This window comes from Dreissena polymorpha, chromosome 3 (genome assembly GCF_020536995.1).
Source record: "Dreissena polymorpha isolate Duluth1 chromosome 3, UMN_Dpol_1.0, whole genome shotgun sequence".
Lineage (NCBI taxonomy): Eukaryota > Metazoa > Mollusca > Bivalvia > Myida > Dreissenidae > Dreissena > Dreissena polymorpha.
Genome location: NC_068357.1, coordinates 126881516 through 126902464, shown reverse-complemented (window position 1 = coordinate 126902464; position 20949 = coordinate 126881516). Strand labels below are relative to the sequence as shown.

Sequence of the window (20949 nt, the reverse complement as noted above, 5' to 3'; positions counted from 1 at the left end):
ATGTATAATGCCTATGCTATGACACTGACACAAAAAGGCTTTCTTGTGTCACTTTCTGTTTTGATGCAATGGATTTGACTGTTTGCGGCCTTTCGGAACTCGAAATTTGGTCAAAAATATATCCCCTGCCCCCTTATGTGCTGACCGGAGTTCGCGGCCAGTAAAATAATCGTTATATAAAAAAGACGCTATAGCGTGAACTAGGTGAACTGGAATTTTCTTTAGACCAGAAAGATGTTAAATTAAGATATACAGCGATATAATTATGGTATGTCAATAATAGATTCTTAATGTGTTTTCAACAATACCATGATAAATATTATTTTTAATTAATTTAACAAGAATTATTCCACCATATTAACTAATGTATTAAGCATAAGCGCGATGATTCTCGATACTGTTAATACTCGAATCAAATAGCAATGCCCGACAAACCACTAAAACAGGTTTGTTTGAAGAACGCGCGTATAAATATTTAAAATGTGTACGGACATTTCGCGTGTGGCCGGTTGACTCATATGTTTTAATTGCACTTCCATTATTCTTTTGGTTTTCTGTTTTGTTTCTATAGCTTTATGACCAGCAATATGTAATAATGTAAAATAAGCCGCAAAAACTCCGCCTAACATCCCGTACTGCGTGTGATGCAGCTAAGAAATGCACAGAAAAAGACATTCGCTATCCTTGATCTCATTCATTGAACTCTTTACCTTTCATAAACTCCAACCACAATCAACGACGTATATCTTTTTTAAAAGATATTTCTTGTTTTAAAGTCTTTGCGTATTTTCATTATTATTTTTTATTTATAGACTTTTTACTGTGACAGCACACAACATTTGTTTGTAGATCTACTAGTAATGCATAGTCTTAGATGTAATATTCGCCCATTTGTAGAAGAAGACATGGGAGTTCTGCTATGATCAAGGTTTGTACTCAAGAACATTACTTTTAAAGGGGCCTTTTCACAGATTTTGGCATTATTTAACTTATTCATTAAATGCTTTATATCGATAAATGTAAACATTGGATCGTAAAAGCTCCAGTAAAAAATCAAGAAAAAAATTAAAAAAAGGAAAAGAACATTGCCCGGACCAGGTTTCGAACCAGTGACCCCTGGAGTCCAGCCAGAGTCCTGAAGTAAAAACGCTTTAGCCTACTGAGCTATTCCGCCGAGTACACATGCTGAACGTATTTTATACCTTATATAAGCAATCTTCGTAGTTTCACAAAATTTAACGACAAAAACAGAACTCTCCAAATTATTCAATCGTTTCGCGTTGCAACGCTTTATAATTTTTGGGTTTTAAAATTGTCAAAAGATGCATATAATGGCTCTATTAGACCATGGTAAATGTTCAGTATTACTGTTTCCTCACAAATATCATAACTAAAACGAAAATTTGCGAATCTGAAACAACTTTTTTCAATTTTGTCAATTTACCAAAGCGTGAAAAGATCCCTTTAAATCATGTGCGTAAAGTGTCGTTCATGAGGCTAATACTAGTATGCGACGACACTTTCCGCTATTATGCGATTTTTCGTTTAAAGAAACATGATTTAAAGGGATCTTTTCACGCTTTGGTAAATTGATATTTGTGAGGAAACAGTAATACTGAACATTAACCATGCTCTAATATAGCCATTATATGCATCTTTTGACGATTTTAAAACCTAAAAATTATAAAGCGTTGCAACGCGAAACGATTGAATAATTTGGAGAGTTCTGTTTTTGTCGTTAAATTTTGTGAAACTACGAAGATTGCTTATATAAGGTATAAAATACGTTCAGCATGTGTACTCGGCGGAATAGCTCAGTAGGCTAAAGCGTTTTTACTTCAGGACTCTGGCAGGACTCCAGGGGTCACTGGTTCGAAACCTGCTCCGGGCAATGTTCTTTTCCTTTTTATTTTTTTTCTTGATTTTTTACTGAAGCTTTTATGATCCAATGTTTACATTTATCAATATAAAGCATTCAATGAATAATTTAAAAAAATGCCAAAATCTGTGAAAAGGCCCCTTTAAGATGTGCCTACAACATAAATGTAAGGTTAACATTTAGGCATTTCTTGTTACGTGGCAAAACCTTGTTAAAAAAACAACATTTTAGTTTGCATATGCCTCTTTATCTGTTTTCAAATCTGTCATTAAAATGTCACTATTGTGACTGTCAAAAAATGTACATCCTACTGTCGAAGTGGGTGAATAGTGGAGTGTCAGGGACAGCTCTTGTCCTTGTATGGTGTATAGTGAAACATCGTTAACACTCAATAAGTCACGTATGTGCCCGCTTTTCGTGCAGATGTCATTTTTTGCCATATATTCACATAGAAGGCACGTATCTTGGCACTATTTATTAATCATTAACGTATTTGCCCAATACTCAGTAAGAAGTAGCGTATTTTTCGCAATATTCATTAAGAAGTTATGCATTTGCCCAGAATTCATTAAGCAGTATTTTCCCAATATAAATGACGACGCCACGCCATGTTGTCCTTATGATGTATCCAACGAGTAAGTAAATGGTCTCTCTCTGTTGAGAAACATGGTCGAAAGTGGAAGTGCAGTTGTTACTTCTTTAGCTCAAATTTGATTATATGAACACACGTCAGATAGATGGAAGACTGTTCCTTACACAACTGAAGTTAAATCTTGTGAATACAACCTGCTCAGGACAGTTTTTATGCTCCCCCAAAAATTATTTTGGGGGGGAGCATATAGTCGCCGCTTCGTCTGTCCTAGTCTGCGTCTGTCTGTCTGTCCGTCCGTGCACAATTTTTGTCCGGGCTATTTCTCAGCAACTAATGACCGGAATTCAATGAAACTTTATGGGAAGCTTCACTACCAAGAGGAGATGTGCATATTATCAGCGGGTTCTGGTCGGATGATTTTTCACAGAGTTATGGCCCTTTGAAATTTTCTATAAATTTTTTTATTGTCCACCCCCCAACTACTGTGCCCTCAAGACGTTTCCTTTTATCTGAATGTATAGTGCAATATTGTGACAAAAAAAAAACTTTCAGGAGCATCACCCGTCTCCGACGGTTTCTTGTTTATCATCTGCTATTCTCAGTAGAGATGTGAGGCCATTTAGCCAAATTGTTTAGAAAACAAAATTTGTCGAGTCGGCATTCTGTCTATGAAGAACACGTAAACATACTACAAGACATGTTCACGTTAATTTTATGTTAAGCATAGTCTTGATTATGTTTAGCATAGTCTTAATTACATTAAAGTTTAAGCAGAATAGCCGCCCTAAAATGGGTCTTTTTGTCATATGCGGCCAGCGTATCTGCAGATCATCCTCGTATTCTGGCTAGGCGCTTGGCCTCTCCGCTTTAAAATCCCACAAGGTTTTGTGGTCTCATTAGTGGACGGAGTAGGTCCTGACAAGACTGCGACTACACAGGCTGATCGGGACGGAGTAGGTCCTGACAAGACTGCGACTACACAGGCTGATCGTCAGCTACACTGGTCGATTATGACATAAGACTCATTCTCGCATGACGTGACTCTATAAGCTTTCATTACGGACACAATTACATCTTGTCCATACTTAAAAACGTTACTTGCATTCAGGCAAAACGTTTTTTAAATAAGCGCATACAAATTATTTTAAGTCTATACATTGTTTAGTACATGTACACATATTTACCATTTTGTTTATAAAAAAATTGAACAGTTGGCCATGCACTCATCAACTCCAGACTCCCTATGACCCAACCCCCTCTTAAGAGGCCTCCCCGCTTAAGCAGCCAATTAGGCTGTTTCCCTTGACTGGCTGCTTTAGAGGGGTTGGACTGTATATTTTATGTAGATACATAAATAATAAGTGTATATATCCACTGTATAAAAAAAAAACATAAATAATTTCTGCAAATGGTGAATCAAATGTGCATATTTCGTGCACCCATGTCTGCCGATCATTTCAATAAAAAGCCTGTTTCATATAAATTCTTTAAATACTCAATTGCAACAATAAATATGTTTCCCGGCATGTTTATTGAAAAATATATATTGAGAGTCCATGTAACAACTTAACCGAAGAACACTTGAATGAAATTACAAGTAATAAGCTTGCTTTCCAGCAATAAATCAGCCTACATTTTTTCTTCATAAAATTTTGACACTTTGATAAGTGGGTAGATGAAGGATTTGAAAAAGCAATATGATCCCAGATTTATGGAGGATATTTAATCTGTTTGAAACTGTTCATGATTTATGATACATTTGCAATAAAATGTGCGATTTTCTTCTTTATTGGTCATTGTACGCCCTTTGTGCGGAGTGTACATTAAATAAACGGAACAATGATATGGCATGTTGAAGTCCCGGTTTATCGTGTGATTTTAGTTTAGTATTTGAAATAACATGTTTAATAAATAAAAATAAAATATATTGTAGCTGAGTTTTATATCAAGTGCTTTATGAATTGGCATGTGTAAACTACCCGGAAATATCGTATACCTGCAATCAAATGAGACGCGTTCTGACAAAATTGGGCTTGATGCATGTGCGTAAAGTGTCGTTCCAGATTAGCTTGTGCAGTCCGCACAGGCTTATCCGGGACGACATTTTCCGCTTAAACTATACAAAAAAGTATACTATGCGAAAAATACAATTAAAGCGGAAAGTGTCGTCCCTGATTAGACTGTGCGGACTGCACAGGCTAATCTCGGACGACACTTGACGCACATGCATTAAACCCAGTTTTCTCAGAATGCGACTGAAAAAGTCGCCCAACGCTGTTCTTTTTTACACAGATATATTTTTTTTGCAGTAAGAACACCAACTTAAACATAACTCCTTCGTTTTTTCCTTGAAACAACCTCTACAGGATTTACGTTATTATTTTTATATTAAAGTAATCCGTATTAAAATCTCTAAATATGAGGGTAATAAATATGTCAATATACATAACACTGAGACGGTTGTTTCGGTCAAATATCGAACTTCTCATGTTGTATGCTTTTTGCATCTACTTTGCACATGCTATATCTTGACCATGCCATTAACTATTCGTTTTTAGCAGTTTTTTTCAGGACTAACGTCAAGTGTACATGAATGGAGGTGATTTGTGTAAAATATATAAAAAAAACTACTGCTGCTGCCACTACTTTAACTACTCATAATAATTATAAAATAATAGTATTTATTATTGTTATTATTATTATTATTATTATTATTTAAACAATACAAAAAAGGGAAAAATAATAGTGATGACTACGATGACGATGATAATGATGATGATAACGATGATCACTGTCATGTTTCCTATAACAAAGATGTGTTGATAATTGTAAACACCGTAACGACATACATATCGCAGCGATATACGTACATTTGATATGTTTCAGAATAAAATGCATCTTCTTTACGCTTCAGAAGATTACAGTGGTTTGACACATTTTTAACCCATTTATGCCCAGTGGACTCTCCTATCCTTCTAAATTGGATCAATTTATTTCCAAAATTAGGGGTGTCAAGTATATTTATGTCTATTTTTAGAATATTTCATAAAGAAATTCATTTAAGCAAACAGCGCAGACCCAGATGAGACGCCGCACTATGCGGCGTCTCATCTGGGTCTACGCTGTTTGCAATGTCCTTTTTTCAGGACGCTAGGCATAAATGGGTTAATTTTTATTTTTTCAAAATGCTCTTGTTAATACAGTTACCATATGTTTAAAACAGTTTGTTAACATTGACACAACTGATTACCTACAACTGATTACCTACAACTGATTACCTACAACTGATTACCTATAACTGATTACCTACAACTGATTACCTACAACTGATTACCTACAACTGATTACCTACAACTGATTACCTACAACTGATTACCTACAACTGATTACCTACAACTGATTACCTATAGATTCATTTCCTTGCCAGGGACATTAGCATACGAAAGACATTTGACTTTCAACATTATTGTACAATTGTCGATGATAAATAATTTCGGGCATTGTAAAATGCCTTCACGCATGGCATTGATTATATATGAATAATACAAAAGGAAACCAAAAAAACAAGTTTTATTATCTAAAATCAGCCATATCGATATAAAATGATATACGCGCAAGCAGTAAACATAGGGAACATAAAAAAAACGGAACATATTTTTTTAAAGTAAGATATCATAGTTTAAAAATATAATAACAAAATGGCTACGCTCGCTTAACATGCGGTGAACAATTAATTAACTCGCTAATTAACAAGGGAAGTTTAATCACAAACGTTAATGTATAGGCTATTAAACGAGCAATGTCGATGGTACTGTTATAACAAATTATTTAAAAGCAATCTTAACAAACGTTATACTTAGATGCACTTTAAATCAAAGTGCATTTGCGAAATCCAATGACAGGGTACTAACGTTTATACATGTCGAAAAAATAATAATTTAAACAACGCTTGTCTAGTTTTGTACAATGTAAATAAACCAATACTCGGACCAAAGATTTTTAAATTTATGCACGAACATCTTAGTGACTTATCATTTTAAATAAATTATATGATTGGAAGAAATTAAAGTTTTCACTAGGAATCTTTTCGAGTACCAGCAAAGCTCAATTTCGATTGTCCTTCAAATTGGCACATTCTTAAAAAAACACAACATCGGTTAATATAAAAATAATAACCGGATCAATTTCACACGTTTTCCACGGGCGCTGTTTTTACTGCAAACGAGTCCCGGAAACTGGTCATAAGAAGCTGTGCGTACCGGATGTTTGTCAGGTACTGGCGCGCGTGCAGAGCGTCCGTGACGCGACAGTCGCTACACGAGTTGCACGAGGGGCCGGAAATCGGGCCGCTCACCGTATCGTCCTGGTTTGGCGGCGATCCCTTAAGGGGACACTGCTCAAGTTCGTGATCCAAGTTTTGTTTCAGTTTGTGCTTTATAGGTAGGGAATATTCGCAGCGCGCACACGCGTATAACCATTTAATATATCTATGTTTCGTCTTGCAGTTATTCTGACCATAAAGATAAGGGTTTAAGGCACTATTGAGAAATATCAAAGCAATGCCACATAATTTAACCTGGTACAATATAATAGTTTCCCCCGTAAAGATCTGAACAAACTGCGACATAATTAATGGTCCCCAACACAATGAAACAGTAAGAGTTACGACGAAGCACATAATTAAGGCTTTATTTCCATTATCAGTACTTGAATCGGGACTAGGGGATGAACATTTATCAGCACAAAATTGTTGGTTGTCAATTTTGCGGTTCACGCAATTCGTGTTACTATGGCAACCGCCTGCCCTGGGGGCCATACCTAACTGACCATAGTTTTGATGCCCTCGGGCGGCGCTCGCTATGCTCCCGTAACACACACAAATTAATAATAATCCTACTATTGTCACCGGTGACAGATAGTACAGGACGAAACTACCACTTTTACCTCCATTAATCACATTTGTACACTCATTTATTGTCTCGTCTTTCCACAAAAGCGTCACGTGTAGGGTTCCGGCGACGGCAACGGTGACGCTAATAATCCAGATTATGCCGACAACGACAGAAATCTTCGATAAACTCATGGACTTGCGCAACAGGCCGGCGACTCGACACTTCCGGTGCATGGCGACTGAGACGAGACTCAGCAGCGACAGAAGGCCGCTGGTGACTCCAAGAAATAAAATGCTCGCGCAAAACACTTTTGGTATTTCTGACGTTGAAAACAAAAGGAAAAGGAACATCGGCGAAAGGCACGTGCACATTATGAAGTCTGCGCCGGCAAGATTAATCACTAGGAGGTCGCTGGCGTGCCGGTGCCGCTTGGTTGTCAGCGCGTTAAACAAGACGATTCCATTTCCTGCACAGCCGAGAAACAGCACGAAGATCACGAGCACTGTGCACACCGCGAGCGTTGCCGTGTGAATACAGTCCGACGTCATAGTTATTACGGTATTATGAGATACGGTGACGTTTTCCGTTTCCATATATTCCATCATATCATACTCGATAAAATTAGAGGATTTCAGATCAGATACTTTGGTCAATTTATACAAAATAATTTTCCCCATTTTACAACATTTTTCAAGAAGAAACGCGCATACTTGTGAAAATTAAACACTCATTAAAACGTTTTCTTTGGCGTGTTTCAAGTAGAGGATTTAGCTCGTAAAATATGCCTCTCTGTGCGGGACGCAAAGCGTTCAGTCAATATATTCAATTACCAGTCTATCATCCCGATATTCAATCAGTGACTAATCTCCGAAGATCGCGCTACGAAGCCGGTCTGTAATGTTTATCCGCACACAATCGTTTCAATGAGTCCCCATTCAGAACGCGGTGTCACAAAAATTTGCAGTCAATCGTCCATTTGTGCACTTCGCCAAAATACACTTAATAAACCAGTGTCTGTGCTTGTCGCTTCGTCGAGCCGTTTTGGTAGACTAACAGATCACCATTCAGTCCAAAGATGCCTGTGTATTCCGCAAAGTTCATCAGCAAACCCGCATTTCACGAGTGAGCGAAGTTTCAATCGGGCGAGACTAATGTAAAATCCATACTGCGCTCTCTCGATGCGACTCAAACATGAAATCTTATTTAATTCGCTGTGTGTTTATTAAGTCCTGCGTTGAAATCCTCTGGACATTCCTTGCGTCTTAATGAATGAAGGATATTATGATGATAAAGCCCGTCCATCCAAGCGCAATAATATACTCCCTTACTCAGGGCAATACCTCAGTGGATTATGGAACACTGTATACAAAATAGCGAGCGGGGTTTCTCCATTAATTTGAATAATTTTGCATGATGTGATATTTTATTTTCATTCAATATTTGCATCCACGTGTATGCTATATCTTTTATCATCACATTCTTGTTCAATGGTCTAAACGTTCCCATTCACACACACACAAGTCACATGTGTATCCGTTTTCAGTTTGTCTGTTTGTTACTTTACCATCTAAAATAATATCCTGAAACAAGAACATATATATCGTCTTCAGTATTAAACTTGATATGTCATTTTGGTTCGTCCTTTAACATTTATCCTCTTTGGAGTTCTCTGTTCATCAACAGAAAATGTTTGCACACGCCTTAGATTGCAGATTCTCCTTGATTGTTGATTTTAGTCCATCAATTTAATGTCTAAACTGATGTCTATGAAGTAACGTATTTTGTCTCAATACAATTTTTCCTGCGATCTATTATTGATCAAACCCACTCACGTGAAATATTCAATCTTTCTTCAGTATTTCATATTTAGATCTCAGTGTAAACTCCCTTTCTCGCGGCTAAAGCGTCTTAGATAAACAGTTTTCAAGCTAATTCCTACGATATCGAGCGAAAATCTAAATATTGCATCCGGAATTCACATCTTCACAGCAACGTCTCAGAACTTTCAGTTCGTTTTTTTTTTCTCTCGCCTGGATGTTTGGTGAATGTTTTGTCAGTGTTTACAATCTAGATAAATCCTACAGATCTTAAATAACATGCGCACATTCTACTGAATCCAAAACACCGAGTCTTGATGCTGTTTAATGAAACAATTTCGGCTATAATGACTCGACAGAATATGTTTTTCAGTTTACTACGCAATCATTAAGCTATAAACGTTAACAAAGACCATCGGGGAAATGTAAAATATATTTAACCGATTTAGTCCCACGATTGCGAACATAAATCAAGCACGCCACTGATGGTTATCAATTAAGCGCTCCTGGTGTAAGGGTAAAATCCGATCGGGCTCGATGATACTTGATCCTACCCGCTCATACAGTGTTCTTTTATTTATGTGAAATTGCACCCGATCTGGCTCGGCAGGCAAGATTTGGGTTGGCACGTCCCGTCTCACGACAATGTTGGTTTTTTGTCATCGGTACAATTTATTAATTGCTTAGGGAGTCGAATTCGAAGTCTAGGGGTTAAATGTGTCCCTTCTGTAAAGAATGAAAAACATTAAATTTTAGTTACATTTTTGTGGGTGTAGCTGACAATGTCTATGTACCGAAATTAATCATGGTAGACTAAGATAATCTCATGGTGACCTATGCAAACGTATTGTAAAATAAGGTTTAATTTATCACGATATATATATGTTTTATTATGAAATAAAAAGACTAAACGAGAATAAAATCGTATGACATGAATTAATCAATCAAAAACCCGTTTTAATTGGACCTGACACACAAAAAAGAGTATCTTATGACATTAACATCTTTTACGCAAGTCTGTGTGGCCTGTACAGGCTAATTTGGGACATCCCTTTACGCATGTATTTAGCCCAGTTTTCCCAGAACATGGTTAAATTGAGTCGCGTTCTGAGAAAACTGGGCATAATGTATGTGCGTAAAGTGTCGTCCCAGATTAGCATGTTCAGACATGACATTATTCGTTTAAATGAAGTATCTTCTAAAGCAAAAATTCCAATTTAGGCGAAAGTGTCGTCTCTGATTAGCTAATCTGGGACGACACTTTACGCACATGCATTATGCCCAGTTTTCGCAGAACAAGACTCAATTGATTATTACACTGAGACCGCATGCCGTTATACGATTTACTTGAGGGGGTAATTACGTGATATTCAAGATGGCGACGTCCATACCGAGACGGTTATTTTTCGCCGTTTTATTCCCTTTATTACTTATGTTTATTTTTTAAATGACGCTCACTTTCCAGCCATATCAGTAAAAAGGTTATTAGCGTTTGTTTTGTATTTAAATTTGCTGTGTATCTCGACTTTACTCCCCGCAAATTTTCTTATGGAGCTGTAATTAGGTCATCCCGCTAAGAAATTATGCACCGAGTAAAGTCGAGATATAGAGCGAATATTACTATGAAATAAAAGCCATTAACTTTCTTCCTAATATGGCTGGAAAGTGAGCGGAATAAAAAGAAATAATACAAGTAATACAGGGTATAAAACGACGAAAAATACCTTCCTTGGCATGGACGTCGCCATCTTGTTTGCCACGTGATTACCCCCTCAACAATACGTTTACAATCGTTTTATAATAGGATTTTGAAAATGGGTAGGATTTTGGCAATTTAACGAAATTAGAATCATTTCAAATCAACTGAAAAGCATAAACTAGGTAATACTTATACCTCTGTTAAACACATCGAACAGGAGAACAAATTATCATCTCTTTTTAATAAACGTAATTGGACGAGAATCGCAAATCAGCGTTTTTGTTTTCTTTTTGTTGTGAATGACTTAAGCAAACAATTACATGGGCTGCCAAAACTGGAGTATAAATCTCCTGCTGGACAGGGTTTTGCAAAATAACGTTTATTAGCCCCGTTTTCTTGGAAAACGGTGACTAAATGCACGGACGCATAGTGACGTCCAATGTAAGCCGGTGCAGTCCGCACAGGCTTATCATGGACGGCACTTTCCGCTTGTACTAAATTTTCGAGTAAAAGAGACGTCCTTTAAAACCCTTTCCCCCATAACAAGCAATGTTAAGATGGCGTTTGCAACCAGCATTCAACCAGTACAGCCTGCGAGTAACTCGCAGTCTGTTCAGGTTTTATGTTGTTTGCTGCTCATCAGTATGTAAGGACCGGATTTTAAAGGTCTTTAATTAAATTTGATTTTCTAAGAGACTACAAATGAGTTAAAATACGTATCTAAGTAGTCAAGGGTTAATTAATGAAAAATACAATTGCAGGGCAACGTTTCGTCATTGCACAGGCTTATATGGCATGACACTTAACGCACATGCATTAAGTCCATTTTCTCACGGCGAGGCTAATATTTTTCACGAAATTTTTATAATTTAATAGCATATAACTCCAAATTAGTTTATTGCATTTCATTTGTTAACGACCAACAACATGATTACATTATGATATTCGAGTTATCTGAAAGATATGGGTCGTGCTCTATTAAAAAGTGGTTTAAGGAATGTGCGTCCGCACAGGCTAATCAGGGACGACCCTTTCCATTTTTATGTTATTTTTCGTTTCAGGAAGTCTTTTCTTAGCAAAAATCCAATTTAGGCGGAACGTGTCGTCCCTGATTAGCTTGTGTGGACTGCACATGCTAATCTGGGACGACACTTTACGCACATGCAATAGACCCTCTGTTCACGGAGCACGGCTCATATCAAAGCAAATACGGTGTGTGTAGCATTGTCATCGCGCACAAATGTGTACCGTATTTAAAAAAAAAGAACCTGTTAGTATAATAATAACATATTTCACTAATATACTACAACGAAAAACACAACTTGACCGTAAATATAAACGACTTAGTATTGCCGTTTAAATGTTCTTGTTCGAAGCATAACTCAATTCGTTTTTAGAAAAAAATCTATGAGCTTGTTTCTTTCTAGAGGAGCGATCAAACTATATTTAAATCGTGCCAATTCACGAGAGATTTAGGAATATGAATACAATCAAATTGATGTCAGATATGAAACGTTTATAGTAAGATGTTAACTCGAGAATAGCTGTTTTACCATTGATTTCTATATTCTCTGCATGATGTCTTTTAACTTGTCAAATATCGAGACAAGTAAGTGATTCGTTCTTACAAAAAAGAATCGACGGCAAAACATTTTTATCAATGATAAATCATTTTATTCAAATCCCACTGAAAGCATTTCGTTTACATTTCCACCTCTTTTAGAGAGCTACATCGGAGAAAATAATCACGAATATTGACGTTTAGAAAATTACATTTTCTGTGTAAATAGTAACTTTAAATGAATATACTGTCGCGCATCATTTATCAACAGTAAAGCCTCAAAAAGAGCAATGTTTTCCGTACAGTTAATCATTTGGTAAGGTCATTTGGTAGGGTATGTTATTGAGAACAGTTCCATTTTCATATAGTGTCGAAATTTAATCGTATTTGCTTTTGACCATAGGCGGAATATGTTATAGGCGTATTTAAATTGTCGTTGTTGTAAATATATTTGGTTCATACATATATTTATTCTTAATGATATTGAAGTAAATTATTTTTAAAGGAAACATTGCTCTGATTGTTTAATCGTTGGACAGAGTAGATTTAAACTGTAAATAGAATTACTAGCTTTCTTTTGTAGTAGTTGATTAGTTTTCAGTATTTAGAGACTGGGTAGAAAGGTGAACTGTTTTTACTAACATTTTAATACGTAAATTGGCTTGTCAAGCATGAGTTTATTCAATCAACCCCATCCGTGTGCATGAATAACTATTTCGAATGTCATTCTTTGCATATAATTCATGCTGTCAACCTGTATGTTTATGATATTAAATCATAAATATAATATATTTAGGTAAATATGCATTTTATCCATCTATTGTATTCATGTCTGTCGGTTGTATTATTGTATTTATTTTGTTTTAATAGTTGTATTTGTGTATTAATTCTGTTGGTATCTTACCGTCGGAACACACCATTTTATATATAATTGAAATGTATACTTATGATAAGAGAGTCATTCTTTGCATATCATTCATGCTGTTAAACCTGTATGTTGATGATATTAAATCATAAATATAATATATTTAGAAACCCAAACGTGTTGGTTGAAGAAAGAACCCTATATACCCATACGGCAATAAATAGAACACATCCCGTTCTGTTTCATCAAGTCATAGTAATAAATTCACATTTATTTACCCATTCATGCCTAGTGTCTAGAAAAAAGGCCTTGGCAAACAGCGTAGACCCAGATGAGACGCCGCATGATGCGTCTCATCAGGGTCTGCGCTGTTTGCTGGAAAAAAATCTGTAAGAAATATGCTAAATATAGAAACAAATATACAAGACATCCCTAATTTTGGAAATAAATTGATCCAATTAAGAAGGATGGGAGAATCCAATAGGCATAAATTGGTTAAGGTCATGTTTTTAGCTCACCTGAGCACAACGTGCTCATGGTGAGCTTTTGTGATCGCCTTTTGTCCGTCGTCCGTTGTCCTTTGTCCGTCGTGCGTTGTGCGACGTCAACATTTGCCTTGTTCACTCTCTAGAGGCCACATTTATTGTCCAATCTTCATGAAATTTGGTCAGAAGATTGGTTTCAATGATATCTTGGATAAGTTCAAAAATGTTAACCTTTGCTTGAAAAACATGGCTGCCAAGGGGCGGGGCATTTTTCCTTATATGGCTATATATGGCTATAGTTAAATCTTGGTAACACTCTAGAGGCCACATTTATTGTCTGACCTTCATGAAACTTGGTCAGAAGATTCATCCCAATAATATCTTCGACGAGTTCGAAAATGATGCCGGTTGGTTGAAAAACATGGCCGCCAGGGGGCGGGGCATTTTTCCTTATATGGCTCTGGTAAAACCTTGTTAACACTCTAGAGGCCACATTTATTTTCCGATCTTCATGAAACTTGCTCAGAAGATTTGTCCCACTGATATCTTTGATGAGTTGAAAAATTGTAACCTTTGCTTGAAAAACATGGCTGCCAAGGGGCGGGGCATTTTTCCTTATATGGCTATAGTAAAACCCTGTTAACACTCTAGAGGATACATTTATTGTCCAATCTTGATGAAATATGGTCAGAAGATTTTGTCTTAATGATATCTTGAATGAGTTCGAAAATGGTTACGTTTGCTTGAATAACATGGCCGCCAAGGGGCGGGGCATTTTTCCTTATATGGCAATAAAAGGCTATAGTAAAATCTTGTTAACACTCTAGAGGCCACATTTATAGTCCGATCTTCATGAAGCTCGGTCAGAAGATTCATCCCAATAATATCTTGGACGAGTACAAAAATGATGCCGGTTGGTTGAAAAACATGGCCACCACAGGGGCGGGGCTATTTTCCTTACATGGCTATAGTAAAACCTTGTTAACACTCTAGAGGTCACATTTATTTTCCGATCATCATGAAACTTGGTCAGAAGATTTGTACCAATGATATCTTGGATGAGTTCAAAAATGGTGTTGGTTGCTTTAAAAACATGGCCACCAGGGGCGGGGCATTTTTCCTTATATGGCTACATACATTGTATGGCTATAGTAAAACCTTGTTAACACTCTGGAGGCCACATTTATTGTCCAATCTTCATGAAATTTGGTCAGAAGATTTGTCTCAATGAAATCTTGGATGAGTTCGAAAATAATTATGTTTACCTGAAAAAAATGGCTTCCAAGGGGCGGGGCATTTTTCCTTATATGGCTATAGTAAAATCTTGTTAACACTCTAGAGGCCACATTTACTGTCCGATCTTCATGAAACTTGGTCAGAAGATTCATCCCGATAATATCTTGGATTAGTTTAAAAATGATGCTGGTTGGTTGAAAAACATGGCTGCCAAGGAGCGGTGTATTTTTCCTTATATGGCTATAGTAAAACCTTGTTAACACTCTCGAGGCCACATTTATTTTTCGATCTTCGTGAAACTTGTTCAGAAGATTTGTCCCAATAATATCTTGTTATCTCAGGTGAGCGACTTTGGGCCTTTCAGGCCCTCTTGTTTAATAACCATTCGATGCACCCAACTATAATCAAAATGGCGGAAAGTCCGAATGCTAGGTAATATTTTTATAGAATGGAAATATTTCGAAATTTAATCGACAGCGTTTTATATACATTATTTATTATTTAGGTTATCATTGGACCCATGACTGCAAAAGCTGACAATCCTAATCGTTTAATATACAAACAGAAAAGACGAACATTGAGTCTTTGATAACCATCGTATAAAGCTCAGTTGTCGCATTTCAGAAGACCAATCTATCTCGCTTAATCCACCGATGACAGTTCAAACAATTTATAAAGCAAATGGGCTATCAAGTGACATGTAATATTGAATATTGGAATCAGATGAGACACCAAATCGTTGGACAAACAGATTCGCCGCCATTTCGGGGTCGTATTGACTTGAACGATGATAACTAGGGTTTCTTTGTTGAATGCATACGTGTCCAATTGAGCTGGCAGTGAAACAATGATAACGAGGACGTATTGCCTTGAATATTGATGGGTAGTCCCTAAGGTGATTAAAGAAGTAAATTATGGCTTACTGTGATACACTGTAACTTGTGGTTGTTGATATTCGAAGCTTTGTTGGCGTTGAATTTATTATCCTATAAATGAAAACATAATACCGTTTTAAGTGAAATTATGCCCTTTTCCTTAATAAACGACGCGTTTTTCCCCTTTGGACGGGCCCCGCCACCATTCCCCTATAGGTGAAAAAAACACTGGGGTTCGAACCCCGATTCTTGTTATCGATTTCTTTTTACGCGGTAATATTGTTTCAATACGACAATGTATTTCTTGTTCTAATCTTTTTTTCTGAAATAAATATCCGACGGAAACATCCGTTTACACGATAGAGTCAACATAATGCATATCCGATAATTACTCTAAATAAAAACGCTTATATTATTCTACCAACATGTTTTATAGCAGAATATATGCGATTGAATACACAAGTTTGTTTAGTTAATAATATTATGCGCGTTATGTATGTTTACACATATTAAATTTATATTTGTATAAGGTGTTCATAATGTGTATTTACCAGATTGCTACCAGATTGTGAAAAGTTCAGCACATATTACTACCGAACTGTAAATACCCCTTGCAATATAATTTAAACAACGTCATACCATTTAAACTTTCTCTCCATCGAAATAATCGTTGCTTTAAGCTCAATAAGTGCAAACAGCAAATAATAGTCTGCTTCAACGCTTGTAAGTAACTCATCACACACTAACAAGCCGACAGCTGCAAATGGAAAACATGAAAATCAAAGGTTCAAATTTCGTTTTGGAAAATAAATTTACCGATGCACTTAATTTAAGTGAGGTTCGTTCAAATGTATACACCTATTATTTGGCTCACTTTCACTCGTCGTATGCGCTCTGAAGTCATATTTTGGGGTAATTTATGGGATCGTTTTTAAGCAAAAAACCTAATTGTAACCGCAACATCTTTATTAGAAAACCGTTGCTGACAGTATTTTCATTTTAATCATTCCTCTGTTAAATTTAAATCTCGCTCTGGCAAAACGTGGGTTTAATGGATGCGCGTTAAGTGTCGTTCCAGATTAGCCTGTGAAGTCCGCACAGGCTAATCAGAGACGACACTTTCCGCTTTTATGATATGTTTCGTTTCAAGAAAGTCTCTTCTTAGCAAAAATCCAGTTTAGGCGGAAAGTGTGGTCCCTGTTAAGCATATGCACATGCATTTTGTCAAGTTTTCCCAGAGCGAGGCCCGTGTCTGTGATGGTAGTCTTTATCGTAATAGTTGTGTGTGTGTTTGTTGTGGTCTCTATAGTGGTGGTATTTCGCGAGGAGGTAGACTTTGTTATTGTGGTGCCGGTCTTTGTTAGAGTGCAGCGTGGTCTTTGTTGTAGAGTTAGTCTTTGTTGTAGAGATATAGATTGATGGTTTTTGCTATGATTGTGGTCTTTGTTCTGATGATAGTCTTTGTTATAATCATGTTCCATGTCACAATCATAGTTTGTGTTGTAATGTAGTCTTTGTTACAATTATGGTCTTTGTTATAATGATGTTTTTGTCGTAGTGGTATTCTATGCTACGGCGTTTTTTGTTGTTGTCAGGATTATTATAGGACGAGGATGGTAGTGTTTTGTTGAGATTGGTTGTTAGGGTGTGCTCTTTGTTTTATTGATGGACTTGGTAGTTATGGTCTTTAGTATGTTGGTAATTTTCGCATTTGTCTTTGTTATCGGGTTGGTAATGTTCTTTGAGAGTATAATACTTTTTATCGATTGCGCAGAATATGTGATATACAGAAATGTTCAGAAGTTAACAGAGGATATTGCTAGATACAGATGACATCCCGTTCCACAGACGACCCTGGGTAATTTCGTGCCCGGTGTTACGCATCTAGATCATTGCAACCGGTATAACGTCTCATGAGACAGACAAATTAGTAGGGAAGGATTTAACAGGGATCAAACCTGCGACCGCCGAGGTTTTGTGACAATGTTAAACCGCTAAATCTTGGTTCCGATAAACTGTAGCGGTGGTATTTTTATAGTGATGGTCTTTGATTGCGTGCTGTCTTTATTGTTGTGGTGTTTTTTGGTTGTCTTGGTAGTGTTTGCTGTTACAGCATATGTTTTTGTGGTTGAACTGGTTGTGGTGATTGTGGCACAGGTGGTTATGTGTATATTTAGTCATATTGATGCAATTTGTTAGTCCTGTGTACTGGGTTATCTTAATTTTGCATGAGTAACATTTGAGCAAAATTATAATCAAGATGAAAAAAATACAAATTTTATTACCGCAAAATATACTTGTACGCGGTAATAGTTAATATGCAAGAACATTCATATTTTTTAATAAACATTTTAGCACAAAACCTTTTTTTAAATCAGTTTAATTCCTGGCGTCTTGACAACAAGAATAGTACGTTTATTTCCAAAGATGAAATAAAACGAAAAAAACGCATTTGAAAAGAAGCGATAACGGTAAGTATAAAAGATGCTATAAAGATATTGTGAAATTCACTCAAGATTGACTGAAACTCCAGATTCCGTTTCTGCATAAACTGACGATAAGATAAAGTTACAACCATGATGGAGAGCTTTGCTAATGGAAGAAGTGATACCATCTAAAACGCAAGATACTTAAAACCACCGTTTTAACTTATGTTTTATGTTACATGTTAATCCAGTTCGCGTCTTTTCCAATTAATTCAGCGATTTTTCATTTGAAAAAGTTCATATAAATAACTTACATAATAATAACATAAGATAATCGTTCACAAAGAGAAGTCACTTTGTTAAATAAGTCACCAGGTGGCATAATGAAAATGCTTGCATATGTGATAGAACTAGTAGATATGTTGACCTTTAAAGTATATTCAAAAGTAGCAGTACCAATAGAAGCAGTTGATCAAGAAAAAGACATAACATCAGCAAAATGTTATAAGAAACAAAACCAGCGATTGTAGGTTTGGCATGATTGAAATGAGAATAGCAGTAGCAGCAACGGTAGCAGAAGCAGTAGCAGTAACAGTAGCAGTAGCAGCAGCAGCAGCAGCAACAGCAGAAGTAGTAGTGGTAGCAGCAGCAGCAGCAACAGCAGCAGCAGCAGTAGGAGTAGTAGTAGTAGTAGTAGTAGTAGTAGTAGTAGTAGTAGTAGTAGTAGTAGTAGTCGTAGTGGTAGTGGTAGTGGTTGATGTTGTTGCTGCTGCTGGTATTGTTGTTGCTGCTGCTGGTGTTGTTGTTGTTGCTGCTGGTGTTGTTGTTGCTGCTGCTGGTGTTGTTGTTGCTGCTGCTGGTGTTGTTGTTACTGCTGGTGTTGTTGTTGCTGCTGGTGGTGTTGTTGTTGTCGCTGCTGTTGCTGCTGCTGTTGCTGCTGCGGTTGCTGCTGCTGTTGTTGCTGTTGCTGTAGCTGTAGTTGTAGCTGTAGTTGAAGTTGTTGTTGTAGTTGTTGTTGTAGTTGTTGCTGTAGTTGTTGTAGTTGTTGTTGTAGTTGTTGAAGTTGTAGTTGTCTAGCAATCGATTCTAATCTTGGGTATTTGAAACAGCACTTGTGTTTTGTTGCTTATAATTTCTCCGCTAATTATAAGTTTTATATCTCACATTCGTGCAAAACGCGCTGATAAGAATTTATGTGAATAAATATCTCATAAATAATATATTTGTTGAGCAAAAACCTACATCTGATAAGGCGAAAGTAATGTCAAAGCGGACTTAAGTCTGAAATAAACATAAAATAAATTGCATCATAAAATAGCCTTTCATCTGCGAAGAGTTTAGTCCAATTTCACAGATGTTTTATAGATAATATTATAATTTTACAACATTTGGGTGATGACAATTTTTAATAAACATTCTTAAAGCTGTTTCATTAAAATGTTTGCATAATGCGAACATGTACTTACCTAATGTGACACACGCGTATCCTCTTTACACGGTATATAGTGTGTGTTTTTTTACAAAGGCACGCAGTAAAATGGGTAAGATAATTTTATAGAGTTGCTAACTTTAATCTATTACTTCAACCCTTATCACAAATGAAAGATAAAAGATGGAACTGGGCTAAACTTCAGACTGGTTAAATTGGACGCGACGTTTAATAAAGAAACATTTATAAACAGTTTAACTTCTAGACATGAAATAAAACTTTGTAGAATAAATATTTTTGTACACGACAGAGCCAATTTTGAACGTATTATCTATAATTATATGCCGCATGAAACATTGAACATTGATACATTAATCAAAGCAGAAAATACAAATATGTATTCTCATCCACCATGCTGCTTGACGAATATTCTCTGTGTAACTTAGCATCCAGAACATATAATTGCTGTTGATGTTGTTGTTGTTATGTTGTTTTCACACAGAAATCGGATGTTGTCAGCGCGGTACATCTATATGGCAACGAACTACCGATTTAAGGACAACAAAAGCAAGAGTCTTATCTTAAAAGAATACGGTTATAAATATATATTTATATAAGATTCGCACCCGGCACGACCCATCTCAATAAGAACAGTACCGTATTATCAATCCTGGATTCGGGAGTTGGAGTGACATACCGACCACATAACTTCATTGAGCTGAAATGTGTTTTACTGCCATTAAACCCCGTTTTTTATTCAAGTAAGACTTAGGAAAGTCACTGCCTAAAAAGTGTTCTTATCTTTACGTAATTTTCTGGAATAAGAACCGGTTCTAAGTACTTGAAATATACTTCGATCATCTAACCTTGTTAAGGAATAGTGCGAGTTACAGGCCGCCGTTATATAACTTAAAAAAACAGCAAACAATACAAACAAACAGCATTAATAATAGTATGCAAATCTCGGAAAACTCAAAAAATCACCTTTTCAACTAAAAAAAAGAAGGGAATACGTGTGGCGTAAATGGGTCTAACGATGTAATTGAAATACCTTCGCGATAAACCCCGTTATTTACAGCACGGAAGTTAAGCCAAGTACGGGGGAATTGCTAAGTTTTCTCCTTAATACAGAAATGGATTTGCTATTCGTCGAGTCGCTGATAATTACAACTTTATGGCGGATAATTGCATTA

The 20949-nt window shown here is 36.4% G+C and overlaps 1 protein-coding gene across 1 annotated transcript; it reads right to left on the bottom strand.

Annotated features, from left to right (window-relative positions):
- Positions 1–6022: 6022 nt before the first annotated feature.
- On the bottom strand, positions 6023–19906 carry LOC127871367 (probable G-protein coupled receptor 75). The gene is made up of 2 exons (XM_052414186.1): positions 19794–19906; positions 6023–9906 (listed from the first exon to the last, which is right to left on the bottom strand). Exon 2 carries the CDS (start codon positions 8038–8040, stop codon positions 6658–6660), a length of 1383 nt encoding a protein of 460 aa, XP_052270146.1. The 5' UTR covers positions 8041–9906; positions 19794–19906; the 3' UTR covers positions 6023–6657.
- Between the last annotated feature and the right edge of the window lie 1043 nt (positions 19907–20949).